The sequence below is a fragment of the Astyanax mexicanus genome, chromosome 8 (assembly GCF_023375975.1).
Source record: "Astyanax mexicanus isolate ESR-SI-001 chromosome 8, AstMex3_surface, whole genome shotgun sequence".
NCBI lineage: Eukaryota > Metazoa > Chordata > Actinopteri > Characiformes > Acestrorhamphidae > Astyanax > Astyanax mexicanus.
Window position 1 is genome coordinate 45,205,888 of NC_064415.1, and position 18,621 is coordinate 45,224,508.

The 18,621-nt window shown below is 41.7% G+C and overlaps 1 protein-coding gene across 1 annotated transcript in view; it reads right to left on the reverse strand.

Annotated features, from left to right (window-relative positions):
- Window positions 1-2,293: 2,293 nt before the first annotated feature.
- nfatc4 (nuclear factor of activated T cells 4) overlaps window positions 2,294-18,621 on the reverse strand; it is a 49,373-nt gene continuing 33,045 nt past the window's right edge. The window contains exons 5-13 of the mRNA XM_015602183.3: window positions 15,394-15,556; window positions 14,540-14,640; window positions 13,854-13,955; window positions 13,402-13,589; window positions 12,259-12,399; window positions 9,030-9,085; window positions 8,736-8,862; window positions 7,423-8,046; window positions 2,294-2,623 (exon numbers count right to left, since the gene is read on the reverse strand). Of these exons, the coding sequence (XP_015457669.3) occupies window positions 2,553-2,623; window positions 7,423-8,046; window positions 8,736-8,862; window positions 9,030-9,085; window positions 12,259-12,399; window positions 13,402-13,589; window positions 13,854-13,955; window positions 14,540-14,640; window positions 15,394-15,556 (1,573 nt within the window). The 3' untranslated portion in view covers window positions 2,294-2,552. The remainder of the gene's footprint in view (window positions 2,624-7,422; window positions 8,047-8,735; window positions 8,863-9,029; window positions 9,086-12,258; window positions 12,400-13,401; window positions 13,590-13,853; window positions 13,956-14,539; window positions 14,641-15,393; window positions 15,557-18,621) is intronic.

Genomic DNA, 18,621 nt, shown 5'->3' on the forward strand with positions numbered 1-18,621 from the left:
AATGTCATGTTTATGCTTGTTTGTAATACTGTTTTTTTATATTATCAAACACACTTTTTAAAATAATTAAAGGAAAAAAATCCAATCTAGCCCTGTGTGAAAAAGTGTTTGTCCCCTAAACCTGATAACTTGGTTAGGCCACCCTTGGCGGCAACAACTGCAATCAAGCTTTACTGATAACTGACAATGAGTCTTTCACATCTCTGTGGAGGAATTTCGGCTGCACTTTTCTTTACAGATTATTTTTCATTCAGACACTTTGGAGGGTTTTTGAGAATGAACAGCCTGTTTGAGATAATTCTACAGCATCTCAATCAGACTTTGACTAGGCCACTCCAACACCTTCATTTAGTTTTTTTAAGCCATTCAGAGGTGGACTTGTTTGTGTGCTTTGGATCATTGTTCTGCTGCAGAACCCAAGTTCACCTGAGCTTGAGATCATAAACAGATGGTCGGACATTCTCCTAAACAGTAAACAGTCAGAATTCCTGGTTTCATCCATTACAGCAGGTGTCCAGGCCCTGAAGCAGCAAAGCAGCCCCAGATCATCACACTTCCCTCAACATGTTTAACATGTTTTATGTGTTAGTTTTACACCACATGTAACAGCATAAAAGCCAAGAATATCTATCCAAAGTCCTGGTGATAAGATATTTTTGGCAAATGTGAGTATATATATATTAGGGCTGTCAACGTTGAAGTGTTAACGCATCCTGGTAATTTGGAATCAGTAACGCGTTACGATTTTTTTAACGCAAGTTAATTAAGTCACCAAGTTTGACCACTGCTTCCGCCATAATCTGCCCCACCCATGCCCAATGCACTGATCTGTTGTCTGGCTGAACGTTTAAACGGCGCGCTCTGAACTTCCAGCACCCTGTCTACCTCTCTCTTTCTCACAAGCACACTTGCACGCGCGCACACACACACAGACCCCTGCTTTTCTGCCCTGCTCCTATCGCTGGGATTTTTATTCTCATCAAATTAAGTTCGAATTCAGAAATTCTCACAACCAAGCTGAGACATTTACAATCCAATTTATCATGCACTCTTTATTCCAGCACCCTACATTGATTTTATCTCCCCTCAAACAAATATATACTATAATTGTAATTAACACCACGCAGTTAATCACAGAATTTTGGAATTTTGTTGTGATTAATCGTATTAAATGTTTTAATCAATCAACACCACTAATATATATATATATATATATATATATATATATATATATATATATATATATATGCAAAAAATGGTCTAATCAATGCATGTTTTTTTTTTTAGTAATAATATATGAGTATGTAGACATCATATGACATTGTGAGACAAAATTTGACACCCTAATCTTTATTACTACTTTAAATGCAAAACATTATTATAAGCCTCTGTCATGTCTGGCACTGATAGAGCTCCTGTCTCGCACTCAGCTTTTTTTTTGCACTCTTCAGTCACCGAACTACAATACACAGAACGCACTACACTTGTACTACAATGACTCACCCAATCACATGACTCTGCACGCGGCCCCAACAGGAAGTTATCAATGTAATTAGCCTCACCTGTTCCCCTCTGTATTTTCACCCCCTCAGTTCACGCTCTCCCTCTCGCCGAGTTTTGTTTGGTTTATACTGCTTTACAATGTGTTTTCCTTGCTCTGTTTTGATTATCTGTTTTACCTGTTTGAGTCCTACCAGATCATGACAGTCTCAAATTTGTCACAAGAAAACTGCTTTTCTAATAATTTCATTTTAAGAGATTTTTTTTGTTTGGCGTGTTTAGCTACACTCATTATACACATTTCATATTTAGGCCCTTCAACAGCCAGTCAATGTCAATATTGTTTGCAGTGGTGTTGTGAACACCACGGACTGGAACCGTACAGTCTTCAGAGACGACTCCAGTTTCTGTTTGGGATTGAGTATGAAGACCTCGCAGTGAGTGCTTCAATCCTGGCATTAACAGCTCAGTGATATGCGCAAGACATCCATGAGTATTGCTCCTGTGGCAGGGCTTCCAATTGGCATTTTTCACATTTATCAGCAGGATAATGCTCGCCCACACATAGCACGTGTTTCACAGGAAACTCTAAGCCAGACTTCAACAGTTACTTGCATTTAAGCATTTATTTGACCAGCTACCTACAAGTGTGCAGGATCTACATGCCCAGTTGCAACATCTGAGTCTGACCATATATCATCTTGTATTCAGGCTGGAGGTGGCCTAACAGGAAACAAGAGTCTACTATGTATATCTAATGCAAATACTGTATAAAGGCACTTGAGAACCCAGATACTACAATGATAATTTATTTTGGCAACCAGATTAAAAAACATTAATTCAAATATGCAGTCATGATGAAGTAAAAGAAATCTATAAACATACTTACAGATGAACCCCTGCATTCTGTATTACAACAGTCAAAACTGCAGCTCTGCATATTGCCTTATCTGGGCAACATACCATAAACAGATATAAATGTATACATAAGAGAGTGATATGATATTAATAATGCTCTTGTTATGGCAGATTTATAAAAGGGTACAGTGTGGTCATCCAGGCCTGCTGTCTGTGTGAGGGCCTGCATGAAAGGCTCTGATGTCCTCACCAATAAACTCGTTCACTATAAAGGAGGAGAAAACAATAAACAATAATCAGTACAAATCACCCAAAAGTCATTTAATCTATGTATTTACAGAATATTATATAATATTTGGTACTATATATATATATATATATATATATATATATATATATATATATATATATATATATATATATATATATATATATATATCTTTATTCTACTGTATTATGTTTGGGCCAGGTATCTCGGTAACTCATCAGATAAACTCTGTCCTTCTCAGACCTGCACACATAACCAAGCATCAACTCTTCGTCTTGCAAAAGATGAAACTATGAAAATGAAGAATCCAATAAGCGATGACCCAAATCTGACTCAGGATTTGGTTTACATATCTCTCCATTCCATTTTATATAGTAGAATAACTACCTTGAACATTGTTAAGTCAGGTTCATGTGTTTTGACACAAATTATAACAAACTAAAAAACTCACTGTAGGTAAATAAGCTAGCTTAACTTTGTTGTCCTTTAAAAAAGCAAACAGCAAAAAGATCTGAACAACCTGGACTGGGCTCTGGGTATTCTTTAACATTGAGCAGCAGCAGCAACATATTGACTTTCTTAATGCCAACACTGTTTTAATGACAATTGAATAAATTGTAACATTATTTTTTGTTTTAAATAATAACTATTAATGCTAATTAATATTTTAGATTTATTCATGCTAACAATGGCTTTGTGATGCTAGCATATTACCTTTACTTATTCTAACAACTTTATTGCTGTTTACAATTTTGGAATATATTACTTTTATTGATGCCAACAAAATAATTAATGCTGAAGTATTAACTTTATTGATACTAATATATATATTAACTTTATAAACCCTATCCTGATAACTTTATCAATGCTAACCTATTAACATTATTGATGCGATATAATTAACTTCTATAAATGATGACAACATACTAACCCTAATAATGCTAACACATTTTTATTTAAGAGAGAAAGGAGAGGAAGCGATGGTTTATATAGGTCAGAGAGTGGGAGGAGTAAGGGCATGGATCCATTTGCCAAAACAAAGTTATGTACATAACTCCACTTTGCTCGTATTTCCCCACGCCCTTGACTGAAAGAGAAGGAAAAGAGAAGGGGATTGGGCAGGAGTTCGGGGCAGCTTCGCTGGAAAAGCGTGAAGCCCCAAAAAGTTTGATCTGAAGTTTGAGTACAGCAAGAAAATTGTGAGTGGGTATGTAGCTGTGGTAGGCTTGGGATCTCTAGTGTTGTAGAATTTGGGATGTGTGATTGGGTAGTCCTTGGGTGAGCCGGAGGCTGCGCTGATTCGAGCTGGTGAATTTATGTGTCTGGTTTGAGGGTAAGGTTACTTAATCTAGGATAGAGAGATCTGTCAGAGAATCTTGAGAGTGGATTTACATAAGTAGAAGGGCTTAAATCCAGGCAACGGAACTAAATGAGCCGGAGGAAAAGGTTTTAAGGTGTTGCAAAGTAGAAGGAGAGACATAACCTGCGCAGGGTATGGAATACAGTAACACAAAATATAAGAAGCAAAGAAGTTGCTGATTGAGAGCGCGAGGCTCTCGTTGCTGTCTCTGAAGAACAAAGCATAGGTGGTGGTTGGAAGGGGTGAGGAGAGTAGCAGTTGAGGAAGAATTAAGGCAGAGAGGTAATTAAGGCAGAGAGGTAAAAGGAAGAACAAATGCTGGCAAGATGATGAAGGCCGTGTGGAGTCCTAGAGAAAGAAAGATAGAAGGTCATTAATTAAGTGAGGTGTTTTGAGGTGCTGCCAGCCTATCCGAATATGGAATGTACTGGAATAACAGCATAGAGGATGAGGTCCTGGGAGTCAGAATCGGTTAAAGTGGGAAATTGTGTAATGTGGTGTGGTTTAAAGCCCCCAAAGAGAAGCCGCCGCTCCGTGTCGCATAGCAGGAGCGACCAAGGAAGGTAGACAGAGTGCCCATGGTGGTCCAACTTGACCGGGGGAAGTGAAATGAAGTAGGTTGAGGATGGTTTGGAAGTCGAAGATCATGGCGAAGATGAGCATGATGATGACGATGATGGCAATAATGGTGACGATGATTGTAAATGACGACAAAGATGACGCAAAGGTAATTAGTGCATTGATGCAGGCAATGATGGAGACGATGGCTATGGTGACGAAGGCAAAGATGGTGATGACGATGGCAGTGATAAAGGCAATGACGATAATGGCGGTGATGTGGGCAGAGATGGTGGCAATGATTATGGTGATGAAGATGGCCAAAAAGATGATGACGATGGTGGTGATAAAGGCAATGATGATGATGCAGACAGAGATGGTGGCGATGACGATGGTGATGAAGATGGCAATGATGATGAAGAAGATGGCAGTAATGATAGCGAAGACAATGAGGGTGATAATGGCGGCGAAGATGGCGATGGTAAGGTGATGAAGGCGAGGGTGAAGGTAGCGAGGATGATGGTGGCGAGGATGTCGATGAAGGAGGTGAGGATGAAGAGGAAGGCAGGATGATGATGATTAAAGTGAGGACGAAGATGACAGAGAGGCAGGAGCTGCTGTGAGGCATGCCGTGGGAGACAAAAGCAAGCCAGATAGGAAGCCACTGACAGGGCAGCAGGGGCCGGGGCGCGGCTCAGGAAGAAAGAAGGCAGAGGCAAAGCTGAGGGAGGACAGTGGGTAGACGGCCGAGGAGGAGGGATGACAGGGGAGGATGGCGGGATGACGGGGGAGAAGGTGGATGACTAGGGGAGGAGTTGGATGATGTGGGAGGAGTTGGATGATGAGGAAGGGGTTGAATGATGAGGGGAGGAGTTTGATGATGGGGAGGAGTTGGATGATGAGGGAGGGGTTGGATGACGAGGGAAGGAGTTGAGATGACGGGAAAAAGAATAGAAAGTAAAGAAGAAGAGGGTAGGGAGAGAGGAAGCAAGGGTTGAATACTTACCACGAGAACGAGTTAAGATGATGACGAGGGGAGGAGTTGGATGATAAGGGGAGGAGTTAGATGAGGGGAGGAGTTGGGATGACCGGAAAAAAACAGGAAGGAGAGAAGGTGAAGGGAAGAGAGACAAGAGCAAGGGTTGGATACTTACCATGGAAGCGGGAAGAAGAGAGAGAGAATGACAAGGAGGATCGCCCAAGAGAGAGAGAGGGAAGAAAGAGAGAGGATGAACAGACTGGTGTAGAGGAGGGATGAGAGAGAGAGAGCAAGTGAGAGAGAGAATGATGAGGAGGATCGCCCAGGAGAGAGAGGGCAGAAAGAGAGAGGATGAACAGACTGGTGTAAAGGAGGGATGAGAGAGAGAGAGCAAGTGAGAGAGAGAATGATGAGGAGGATGGCCCAGGAGAGAGAGAGGGAAGAGAGAGAGAGAAGAGAGAGAGAGAATGGACAGACTGGGGTAGGGTGGATAGACAGACTGGTGTAGGGGAGGAATGAGAGAGAAAGAGAGAGAGAGATGATGGGGAATATGGGATGACGAGGGGCGGAGTCGGGATGTCGAGGGGTGGGGTCGGAATGAAAGGGGCGGAGTTGGGATGATGGGGGAAAAAAAGAATAGGAAGGAGAGAAGAAGAGGAAAGAGAGACAAGTAGCAAGGGTTGAATTAACACGTGAGCGGGAAGAAGAGAGAGAGAAGGACGAGGAGGACTGCCCTGAAGAGACAGAGGAAGAGCCGTGGATGGGCCGCGAGTGAGGACCGTCGAGCCAGCAGGGAGTACAGGGTGAGTCGAGGGCGGCAGTGAGGAAGAAGAGCCGCGGGGGCGAAGCCCCTGCAGCTCCTGGGGGCCAGGCAGAAGAGAGCCGGAGACCCAGGCTGGAAGCGAGGAAGAGAAAGAACAAGCGATGCTTGTTGGAGCATCTGAGCATCGTCTGCGGGCCCGAGACAGTCCGATCTCCAATGCAGGGAACGGCTGGAGGGGGGGGAGGAGTACAAGGATGCCATCATGGACCAGGTAAGGAGCGGGAGCCAACACCACATGCGAGGTTGTTTGACATGCAGGTACAGAGGAAGTGATGGAGAGTATATATTTATATAGGTCGGAGAGTGGGAGGAGTAAGGCGTGGAAAATTAAGTTATATAACTGCACTTAATCATAGTTGTGTTTGGGCAGTAAGGTGCAATAAACCAACCAGAGCCATTCCCTTCAAGAGCCAGGTGCACTCTGATTTTGACACATTGCTAGTAGAGGCCTGGATGTGTCCAACACTTCTCAGAAGAGGAAACTGACCTGCTCATTTACGCTGTGAAGGTGCACAAGCAATTATTTACATAATATAACAATGACTTTAATTTATGTTGATGTAGAATAATGTTATTTAATTTTTTATTCTGTTTATTGAGGATGTAGAGTTTGCATATCTGCCAACAGGCACACACTATGGGTTTGTGCACTGCTGCATGTCCATGTGTGTGTAACAAACGGGTGTACACAAATTAAAGATAGCAATGAACGCCTGGCACATCTGTGTTTTTATTTTCATTGCCAAGATAACAATACACCAGAAATTTACCTAAACACACCCTTATTTCAAGACCACCAAGCCCATCAGCGTAGATATATTTACGAGCATCGTTGCTATTTAAAGGATGCAGGCAGGAGGTGTAAAAATAAACTGTTGGTGGGATGTAAGATAGCAATGAGCATTGTGACACCCACAGTGGAGGGTGTAAGATCAGGCCCTAAGTGTCTTACTGATTTATTTACAGTGAGTTTGTATATTTTTACTGCTAATGTAATGAAAATGTAATGTATTACCATATCGCCCAGTCCAAGTCTCATGAATCAGTATCAATATCACACATTCCTAATTACCTACCTTCCTCTAGTGTGATGCTGTGCATTGGTGGAGCTCCACTCAAGCCCAACTGCTCATCCGCCCCCTCCCTTTCATCTGGGAGGGGGGATTGGTGCTCCCAGGTATCGTATGAAGGGTAGGGGCAGATCTCCTGAGGGTAGGGGGGGCAGTGAGGATAAGGTGAGTGGGGGAGAGGCGGTAGTGGGGAGGTGGATATGGGACTGCTTGCAGGGAATGGGCTGAGAGAGGAGGAGTGAGAAGGGGATGGGGAGGAGGACAAGTAGGGGGAGTCCAGCCAGGGGGAGGGTGATGGTGGGGCAGGTGAGCAGGAGCGCTGAATCACCCGTGGGGGGTATAGAGGGGGTAAAAGCTCAGTGAAGCCGAGCTCCAAGCTCTCGAAGCTTGGGTTTCTCTCGTTTAGAACTTCATGGCCTCTGGAGCTGTCCTCCTGAGCGTCGGGTTTGGCGCAGAAGTCATCCTGGTACCCTTGGTGGGGGTAGGAGAACTCGCTGGGGTACGGCGGCAGCTGGAAGGAAGCAACTCTGTCATCAGCCAGAGAATGGTCCCTCGTGGGGCAAAGAGTCACCCCTTCCAAGTTCAGAAGAGAGGGGCGGGACAAGAGGGGGTCCTCCTCCTTATACATGACTGGAGAATGGGAGAGGGGGGAGAAAGTAGGAAAAAAATTCACGATTAAATATGAAAGAGTTACTGTTTTCTTATGTGTAGATTCTTTGTGGGCGGGACTAAATTCTTCTTCTAGGGTGCAATGAGTAGGGCAGAACTCCTTTAGGCTCTATGTGTGGGGCTAAACTGTGGTAAGCTGAATGAGTAGTGCTGAACTGTAATAGGCTGTGGTAAACCTAATGTGTGAGGCTAAACTGATAAATAGGTGGGACTAAATTGCTAAGGGCTGGTAAACTGAAGGAGCTACAGTGCTGTAAACCGGAAAGGTGGGGCTAAACTAGAAAAAAAGTGTGCCTAACTTGCTTTAGATGGAATGGGTGGGGCTAAACTGATTAAAAGGTGTGAGCAAACTGTTTAAAGCTGAATGGGTGGAAATAGGTGGAAAAAAAGGTGGGGCTAAAATCTGTACCTTAACTGTTGTAGACTTAATACATATGGCTAAATTGGTAAACAGGTGTGTCTAGACTACTGTAGACCCAATTGATTGGACCAAACAGCAGAAGGTAGACTAAATGTGTGGGGCTACATTTCTGATATATGATGAACTGAAAATATACTGTGTTTGTAGTTTAGTTTCTACACACTATATAAACAGCAAAAATCCTGTTTCACATACGCTTTGTGTGTATGTGTGTGTGTGTCTTACTCACTGGGCAGGTATTTAAAGCAGTGTGTGCTGCTCCTCTTGCGTTTGCCATTGGATACGTACAGGCAGACAGAGATGGGCTGACTCACAGACAGGTCACTGTAGGCTGGCACTCGCACACACAACACACACTGACACAAAAAACACAGAAAACATTTATACACTCTCTGTTTGTGCATACAAACACAACAAGAATATTGTGTATATTATTTATACACACATGAATACCACACACACTGGGATATACATGCTTTAATTCATAAACAATGTGTGTGTCTGTGTGTGTGCATGTTCCTACCTCTGTGCTTTTGTCTCGGTCCACATGTGCCTCCTCCTCCCACTCCAGTTTACCATCTATAAAACCAAACAAAAAACATACTGATATCATCAGCCAATCAAAAGCATGTAAAATATGTATATGTACAACCCTAATTCCAATGAAGTTGGTACATTGTGTAAAAGATTAATAAAAATGTAATAAATAGATTTGCAAATCCTTTTCAACCCATATTTATTTGAATATACTACAAAGACAAGATATTTAATGCTCAAACTTCATTGTTTTTTTTTGTTGCAAATATGCACTCATTTTGAATTTGATGCAGTAACATGTTCCAAAGAAATTGTGGCAGGGGCAATAAAAAACTGGGAAAGTTGAGGAATGCTCAAAACACACCTGTTTGGAAGATTGCACAGTTGAACAGGTTAATTGAAAACAGGTTAGTGGGTATGAATGGGTATAAAGGGAGCATCCCCAAAAGGCTCAGTTGTTGTCAAGTAAGAAATGGAGCGAGGTTCACCACTTTGTGAGCAACTGCGAGAGCAAATAGTCCAACAGTTTAAGAACAACATTTCTCAATGTGCAATTGCAAGGAATTAAGGGATATTCTCATCCACACTCAATATCATCAAAAGATTTAGAGAATCTGGACAAATCTCTGCAATTAAGCAGCAAGGCAAAAAAAACACACTAAATGCCCGTGATCTTCTATCCCTCGCAGCACTGCACTAAAATCCCACATCATTCTGTAACAGATATTCCCACATGAGCTCAGAAACACTTGAGTGAAAATCAGTGAACACAGTTCCATCTACAAGTGCAAGTTAAACCTCTGCCAAAGTGAAAGCCAGACACCAGCAACACCCAGGGCCCTGTCGTGCACCCTGCACAGGGCGCGTGGTGAGGCGCGTTGCATCCTGTCAACAGTCTATTTTTACGCCTTGCACACAAGTCCTTAAAATAGCGTTGGACTTTAGGAATACATTAACGCAGATGGGTGTGGTGGTGTGGAAATGATGTGTGTTCAGGTAATTTTCTGGCGTGTTTCTATCTTGGCAGCGGAAAATGGACCTGCGAGACTGATCCGGTTAAACCCCAACTAGTAAACCCCGAACAGTCAGCCGCACAACCATGATGAATCAGTGATAACCCTGCGCCCTGCTCACCAAAATACCCCATACCATCACTTCTTTACCACAGCAAAAAACACCTCTCCCAGAGCCTTCAGCAATTAAAATAAAATATACTTACGCACAGTAACTATAAGTTATTATTAGTTAAATTTATTTCTGACATTTAGAAGAATTTATATTTATCTTTAGTACACAGACTTAATAATTGTATCTTAATATAACAGATAAAGGCATTTTACAGATGCTCATTCTCAATCATTCTCACTCAAACCCTGCAAGAAATAGGTTGATGGATTGAGTGATTGATTAATATTGAGTGTTGCAAACCCAGCTTTTACATAAACAATAAACAGAATAAAGAATAAAATAACATTGCTGTTTCTTTAAATGAGCTGCTGGTGTACATTGTGAACGCCCAGGTCAGTTTCCTTTGCTACTGGCACACTAATTGGATTTTATGGTTTAATGTTACGCCCAAAACACACCCATGAATAATTAAGGGGATTAAAACACGCCCTTTGCGCCGTTGGAGCTACACAAGGTGTCTTTTTCGTGCTCTTACAACACCAAAGACACGCCCCTGAATCCGAGATGTGGGTCTCTGCAGCTCGGAGTAGTGGGTGTGTTTAAAGGTGTGGGCGTGTTGAAAGGTGTGGGCGTGTCAAAAGGTGTGGGCGTGTCGAAAGGTGTGGGCATGTCAAAAGGTGTGGGGGTGTGGAAAGGTGTGGGCGTGTCAAAAGGTGTGGGGGTGTGGAAAGGTGTGGGCGTGTCAAAAGGTGGTCGTCTATTGGTCTACTGGAGCTGGCGTTTCAGCGTGGCCGCCATTTTGGAGTCGGCAACCGTGCGCCCCCAGTGGGTTTATTTACACTGAGGAAGGGGTTTAATAAACCTATAATATTCACAACAATTTTTACCTGATTTACACACGAATTGATTTGTTACAAACAGAGATGTAGTAATGATTCAGGACTTCAGGACGCTGTCGCACATTACAAATACATGCTTTCATGCTGAAATATTTAATCTTTTCCTTTTTAACTAAGACATATGGTATGGCATATTAATAAGGGCATAAATTAATTATATATATATATATATATATATATATATATATTTACAATTAATTTAATATTTAACCTCTTGAATGTAATCTATAATTCTTTGCATTATTTGAGGTCTGAAAACTGCATATATATATATGTGTGTGTGTGTCTATGCACATATAAATATAAAATTAATTAATTTATACACTTATTAATATGCCATACTATATGTCTGTCTTTGTTAAAGAACATAATATAAAGGATTTGTAATGTGTGACAGCGTCCTGAATCATTACTACAACTCTGCTTTTTGTAACAAACTAAACAGTTTGAAAATCGGGTAAAAGTTCATTATAGTGATCATTATAAGTGATCATTATAAGTGTATTTAATCCTTTTCGGGAGCAAAGTTTTGACACGCCTACTCTATTGCGTACATCACATTAAGACACGCCCACACCTTTCGACACGCCCACCTTTCGACACACCCATACCTTTCGAAGTGGAAAAGTGTCCTGTGGTCTGAAGAATCCACATTTCAAACAGAAGTGCAAAATACAACATCAAGCAAAAACGGGAAGGAATTCCACCTACAAAACAACAATTAGTTTCCTCAGTTCCCCAAAGCTTATTGAGTGTTAAAAGAATATCTGATGTAACACAGTGGTAAACATGCCCCTGTCCCAACCTGTTTGGAACGTGTTGCAGCAGCAAATTTAAAATGAGTGAATATTTGCAACATATTTGAACATTAAATATCTTGTCTTTGTAGTGTATTCAATTGAACATAGGTTGAAAAGGAAGTATTCTGTTTTTAGTTATGTTTTACAAAATGTCCGAACTTCACTGGAATTGGGGTTGCACATATAGTTTTATGTGTACCCCTATTCAAATGGCAGGTGTTTTAGATTTTCTTCATTTTCTTTTTCTTTTCATTTTCTGGACATTTTATATATCCAAAAATAAATAAAATGAACATGCTATCTGTACATAGATACAGTACATTTATACATAAGGAATTTTTTCACACCCTCAGGGGGTTAAAGCATTTTAGACCCTGGTAGTACTGACCAGAGCCCCTCTCCATAAACACCACTTTAGATGCGGACAGGAAGTTGGTCCCGCCCACCAAAAGCTCCTCCCCTCCCTCCACAGAGCATGACGATAGGCTGATAGACTCGACCACGGGCAGTTCCTGGGCAGACCGCTGGGCTGGATGCAAAAAGAGACAAAATAATATTCTCTTATAAAGCTCCTTAACTCTGAAATAATCTCCCTGGATATGTTCAGGACTCAGACACAATCTTTAAGACTCAATGTTTAAGTCTACCCTTAAAACTTGCTTGTTTAGTTTAGCTTTTGGTAATTAATGTTTTTCCTTTTAGATAAGGCTGCAGATTCAGGGGTTCATGGACAGAGGGAATTGTGGTAAACTGAATGCTGGTGCTGCTATTCGTCCAATGCACTCACGGTCACTCAGGTTTGTGGACGGTGGAGTGGGTGGATGCCAGTGTCTCAGGGTGTCTCTGTGTCTATGTTACCTTCTGGCTCTAAGCCTCTAGTTGGCTGTTTTACTCAGATCTGCTGAAGTCATTAGCCACACTTTGATAATATTTTATATTTCCTGTTCTCCACAAATGTTGTCAAAAATCAATTCCATTCCGTCTTTCTGTTTTCTCTATTTATCTCTTCTACATGTATCAAGATGCCCTGTTCCTCATGTTGCCCAGCCTGACAATCACAATCACAATACCTACATTTAGAGAGTTATTAATTATTATTTACTCTAATGAGAGACTATAGCTGTACTCAGTGTATATCACAATACCTACATTTAGAGAGTTATTAATTATTATTTACTCTAATGAGAGACTGTAGCTCCACTCAGTGTATATCACAATACCTACATTTAGAGAGTTATTAATTATTATTTACTCTAATGAGAGACTGTAGCTGTACTCAGTGTATATCACAATACCTACATTTAGAGAGTTATTAATTATTATTTACTCTAATGAGAGACTGGAGCTGTACTCAGTGTATATCACAATACCTACATTTAGAGAGTTATTCATTAATATTTACTCTGATGAGAGACTGTAGCTCCACTCAGTGTATATCACAATACCTACATTAACCCTACTGACAAAGTTATGGATGAAGGACACAGCTGAAAACCGAATATACAATAGATTGCTGATTGGACGTACTCACAGCACTCTATGGGTAGAGAGGCCACTTGCAGTGCTAAGATCCTTCCTGGAGGAGCAAGGGGCGGGGCCAGAGGGAGATGAGTGCGGAAAACCAAGCGCACACGTGTGTTCTTTCTTCCAACGTCCGTCTCTCCTTTCCTCAACTCAATATCAGAATTCCTCAGCTTCAGGATCCCTGCGCAGTCAATTCTAGAGAAACATAGACCATGCCTCACATCATCACACTCTCTCCTTAAACTGTGTGGAGATACACCGATTACAATCCTTAATTAGCCCCGGCCAAAATTCTCACCTCAGTGCATCCCTAATACAAATGCCTAATGTAAGCTGTATTTTAGAAAACAGTGGTAGGAATGTATATGCCTGAATTCTGTGCATTTGCCAACGTGAATGTTTCAAGCAGAAAAATTCATTTTAAACAGAATGTCCGGAATGTAATTGTGTGCTGCTCACAGTGCAGTCATGTTGTTCTCTGGGTTCAGGGGGATGTCCAGCAGTTTGGTTCCAGCCTGCATGCTCTCCTGACTCGCTGTCCCCACCATTTTCCCTGTCACTCTGAGAAAGAAAGATGCTTATTTAGCTCTCATAAATTAAAAATATTTTTGTCAGAGGTTTTTCCTACATTGTAAATGAATACCAAAGTCATCCAGAATATGAAGGAACACATAAGGAATCAGGTTTAACAAACCAAAATACTCTGTGAAGCATTTAGATGGCTCTTATCTGGGGTGCTGTTAAGTTGCGATTTCTGAGGCTAGTAACTCTGATGAACTCATCCTGTGCATAGAAGTAACCCTTGGTCTCACGTTTCTGGGGCGGTCGTAATGAGTGCCAGTTTCATCATAACGCTTTTGATGGTCTTTGCAACTGCACTTGAGGATACTTTCAAAGTCGGACTGACTGACCTTAATTTTTCCCATATTTCTTTCTTTACTTAGCTGAGTGGTTCTTACCATAATATGTATTATAACATTATTCAAATAGAGCCATACACTGTATACCTGTAACTCTACCTCTTCACAACTTTACAACTGATGCTCTCAAACACATTAAGAGGACAAGAAATTCAAGCAATTAATTCTTGACATGTTAACTGCAATGTCCCATGAGTCATTACAATATCATTAGGATGGTAGTACCTGTGTATTTGATAGAACGGATGTGGCCGAATTGACCTGTCATCAGCTGTTCCCACAAACACCTGTAGAGAAAGAGGCTGCCGCTCTGTGTATCCAGCCAGCTGTAGGATCGAAAACACAAACAGGAAAACAAATCTGAGATAAACACAGTATTCGGGTAAATACCGAACCACACATGAATGAATATTCTCACATCAGACTGAAATAAAAAAATTAACAAGTTTATTCTGTACAATTATATTTTAACCCTAATAGCAAGCAGATGGATCTCAAGGATAAACACACCGTATGGATAAACGTATTGAGACACCTACATATTATTATATAATATTATAAGGCTTGACCATTTTTGTGATTGATGTATTGTACAGTGTTTCAATATTTGTATTAATTAAAATCTCATTACTCTTTAAAAGGGAATACCATATATTGTGACAGGCCTAATACTGACATGCTTATGTATTTGTGTATGTACATCACAATGTATCGCATGGAAACAATAATAATAACTTTGCATATGTCAATAGCTTTTAAAAACACAGTTTTAACTATAAGGAGCAGCTTCTCAGACATGGATTAAACCTATTCTTGAACTACACAGCATCATGAATAGGCATTTGTCATAAAAGGGAAAATATAGTCTAGGACTAGGCTTAATCCTCGTCCAGGAAACAAACTCTAACATTTAGAACATAACAGTACCTTTATTCTAATTTTACATTTTAAGGACCCTCATCCACAACATTATAAAAGATGTTTTCGAGGATCAGTCTGTAGAAGCCTGAAGTAAATCTATATAGTGTCAGTGGATCAGCTCTCATTCATGCAGTTCATAGATTCCTCAGCAATCTGACCTTCACTACAGGATGTCCACCTGGCGATGCTTTCACAGCCCCTCGGCTTCCTTCGGTTTCGTAGTGGGCCCGGTGATGCGGCCGCGGCTGCACCTCGATCCGCAGCTCGTATTGGTCAAACTGGCATGGCAGAGGCCAGTCCAAGGGTGGCAGTGCATTAGACCTATACAATAGCAAAAAATAGGTACATATGTTGTGATATTCTAATGTGTTTCTGGATCTGAATGGGAGTTTGTGACACTGAGGTTTTTCAAGGTTAGGTTTTGTTAGATCACATTCATTACAGATCACAGAGATGCAGTTCAGATGCAGCAGAAATAGTAAACAATCATGGAAATATAACAAAAATATTAAAAAACAGCACCACCTAGAGCCACCAAATATATTCTAAAAAATTTTTAAGTGATTCAAAACTTATATGCTTAATATAACTATAACTATACACTGACTGGCCAAAAAAACGTCGCCGCCAAAAAAAAAGGTCAAGCACTCTAGTATTTTGTTGGATCGCCTTTAGGAGGGGCACCTCCGAATGAGCTGTCCCATTCGCCCTTGTGCAATGTCAGGCTACATCACCCAGCGCATGAGTTCCGATTCGTGCGCTGATGCGGTGAGTACGCCTGATCCTCCAGACTCATTAAACATGTTCACTGTCCTCGTGACATTGCATTACCTTAAGGAGCATCGAAGGATCCACGCTGACAAGGAACAGCCTATTGGAGAAGGCGTGGTCACACACCACAGAGCCTCTTAAAGTGAAAGTAGGAGCCATTCACAGTGAGATGTTGACTTTTTATGTGCTCAGTTTTTCTTCTCACCCAATTATATTGGGTTTGCCATGGCTCACCGAACATAATCCTAGCATTTCAAGGCAGGAAAAGGACATCACAAACTGGTGCAAAGATGGTTTAAAAGATGCATTCCTTTAACAGTAGCTTCCACTACCATTAAAAGCCCTTCCAACACAGCCCTGTCTGACATTCCAACGAATATGATGATCTCATGCCAGTATTCAGCAAATCCAAAGCCACTGTGATACCACCTCATAGGCCTTGATTATGCTATAGAGCTAGAGGAAGAGAAGATCCCTCCTAGGTCACATGTTTTCCCCTCTCAATTGCAGAAACTAGTGCTTTGGAAGAGTACATTAAAGAGGCTCTAGACCAGCGTTTTATTAGACATTGCACTTCCCCTGCTTCTGCAGGTTTTTGAGGAGAAGAAAGACAGCGGTCTATAGATTACAGGGGCCTCAACGCCATAGCTAAGAAATTTCACTACCCATTGCCTTTAGTGCATTCTGCACTTGAACAACTACATGGAGCATGCTATTTTACTAAATTAGATTTGAGAAGTGCACACAATCTAGTGAGAATCAGAGAAGGAGATGAATGGAATAGAGTGATTCTCTGGCCATTATGAGTATATGGTAATGAGTTATGGGATGGTAAACGCCCCATCTTTTTTCCAGTCCTTTATCAACAAGGTATTGAGAGACATGCTTGGAAATTTTGTGGTTGTTATTTTTGATGACATATCCATTTACTCCTCTAATATGTCAGAACACGTCCAGCACGTCAGGCAATGGCTTAGGAGATAACTACAAAGTGTCAGTTCCACAAGACCCACATAGCTTTCTGGACTGTTGATGCTGAAGATGCTTTCAAGGTGCTCAAAACAAGATTCACATCGGCACCCATGCTAAGACACCCTGATCCTACCTTGCCTGTAGTAGAGGTAGATGCCTGTGACTCCGGAATAGGTGCTGTTCTCTCGCAACGATAAACCAGCAAAACTCTTTCTTTGTGCTTTCTTGTCCAAGGAATTTTACTCCCACAGAGCGCAATTATGACGTTGGCAATCGAGAACTGCTGGCCATCAAGTTGGCATTGGAGGAATAGTGCTATTGGTTGGAGGGAGCTCACCATCAGTTTACTGTTCTGACAGATTACAGGAACCTGGAGTATCTGCGGACTGCTAAAAGACTAAATTCACGGCAAGCCAGGTGGATGATGTTCTTTTCTTGCTTTGATTTTGTGATCACCTACAGGCCTGGATCTCAAAATGGCAAAGCAGATGCCTTGTCACGACTGTACGAAGACGAGAGAACCGAACAAGAACCAAAAACCATCTTGAATCCAGCGTGTATTGTGGCCCTTATTCAATTGAATATCGATGAGGACATAAGGCAAGCCCCTCTATCAAATCTCACACCTGTTAACTGCCCTAACGACCGAGTTTTTGTACTCCAGGTTTGCAGAGATCGCCTTATCAAGTGGGCACATGCGTCACTAGCCACAGGACATCTGGGTACGAGTCGCACTACCCATCTCCTGTCTGAAAGTTATTGGTGGCCTAGCATGGAAAAGGATGTCCATATCTACGTCCAGTCCTGTTCTCTTTGTGCTATTACAAAGACTCATAGATGTAAGCTTTAACACCTACCGATTCCCCACAGACCATGGTCACATTTGTCTATTGACTATATCACAGATCTACCACCCTCACAAGGTTTCTGTAAGAGGCCGCCCGCGCCGTGGTCTTCCCACCACTAGAGGGAGGCCACGCTCTAAGCCAGGTGGTAATCAGCGCGATTAACAACAGCTGGTGTCACTACCTTATAAGGGCTTCCTTCCGGTTCCTCGGCGCAGAGTCTTGAGTATTCCCTTCAGAAAGCAAGACCACGCCGGTTTTTCTAGCGATCTTTTCTGAGTTGCCAAGTGGCTCTCTATCTTTAACCTCTATGAGAACGGTGTATACTGGGCTCAGTTCAGAGAGGTTCTCTTTATTTCTTCTAGAGCTACCTGCGTCGCTCTAATCCCTTCACCTCGCTGGTCGTGTCACCACGAGGCTGTCTTTCCCCTTCTCTCTCTCTCTTTGTACTTTCGTCAAAAAAAAAAAAAAAAAAAAAAACTTTCTATCGTTTATAGCGACCAGAGGGGATTCCCCTTCACTTCTAAGTTCGCTTACTTTTTCTTTCTATCCCTTATTGTTTTTTTACTGTTTTAAAATCATTATTTCTGCTTGGTTTATTTTTTTTTTCACTTCATTCACTTAGCTCACTCTCCCGCTTGCTGTGAGTCATTAAGTTGTGTCCGGCGCTGACGTCATCGGCTCATCCCCGGTGGCGCAGCGTGTTGGCTGTGTTCACTGCGCTTCAGAGCCCATTCTCGTGAGGGTTCGAGCCCCGCTCTCAGCGTTTTATAATTTATTTTTTTCAAACCTTTTTCT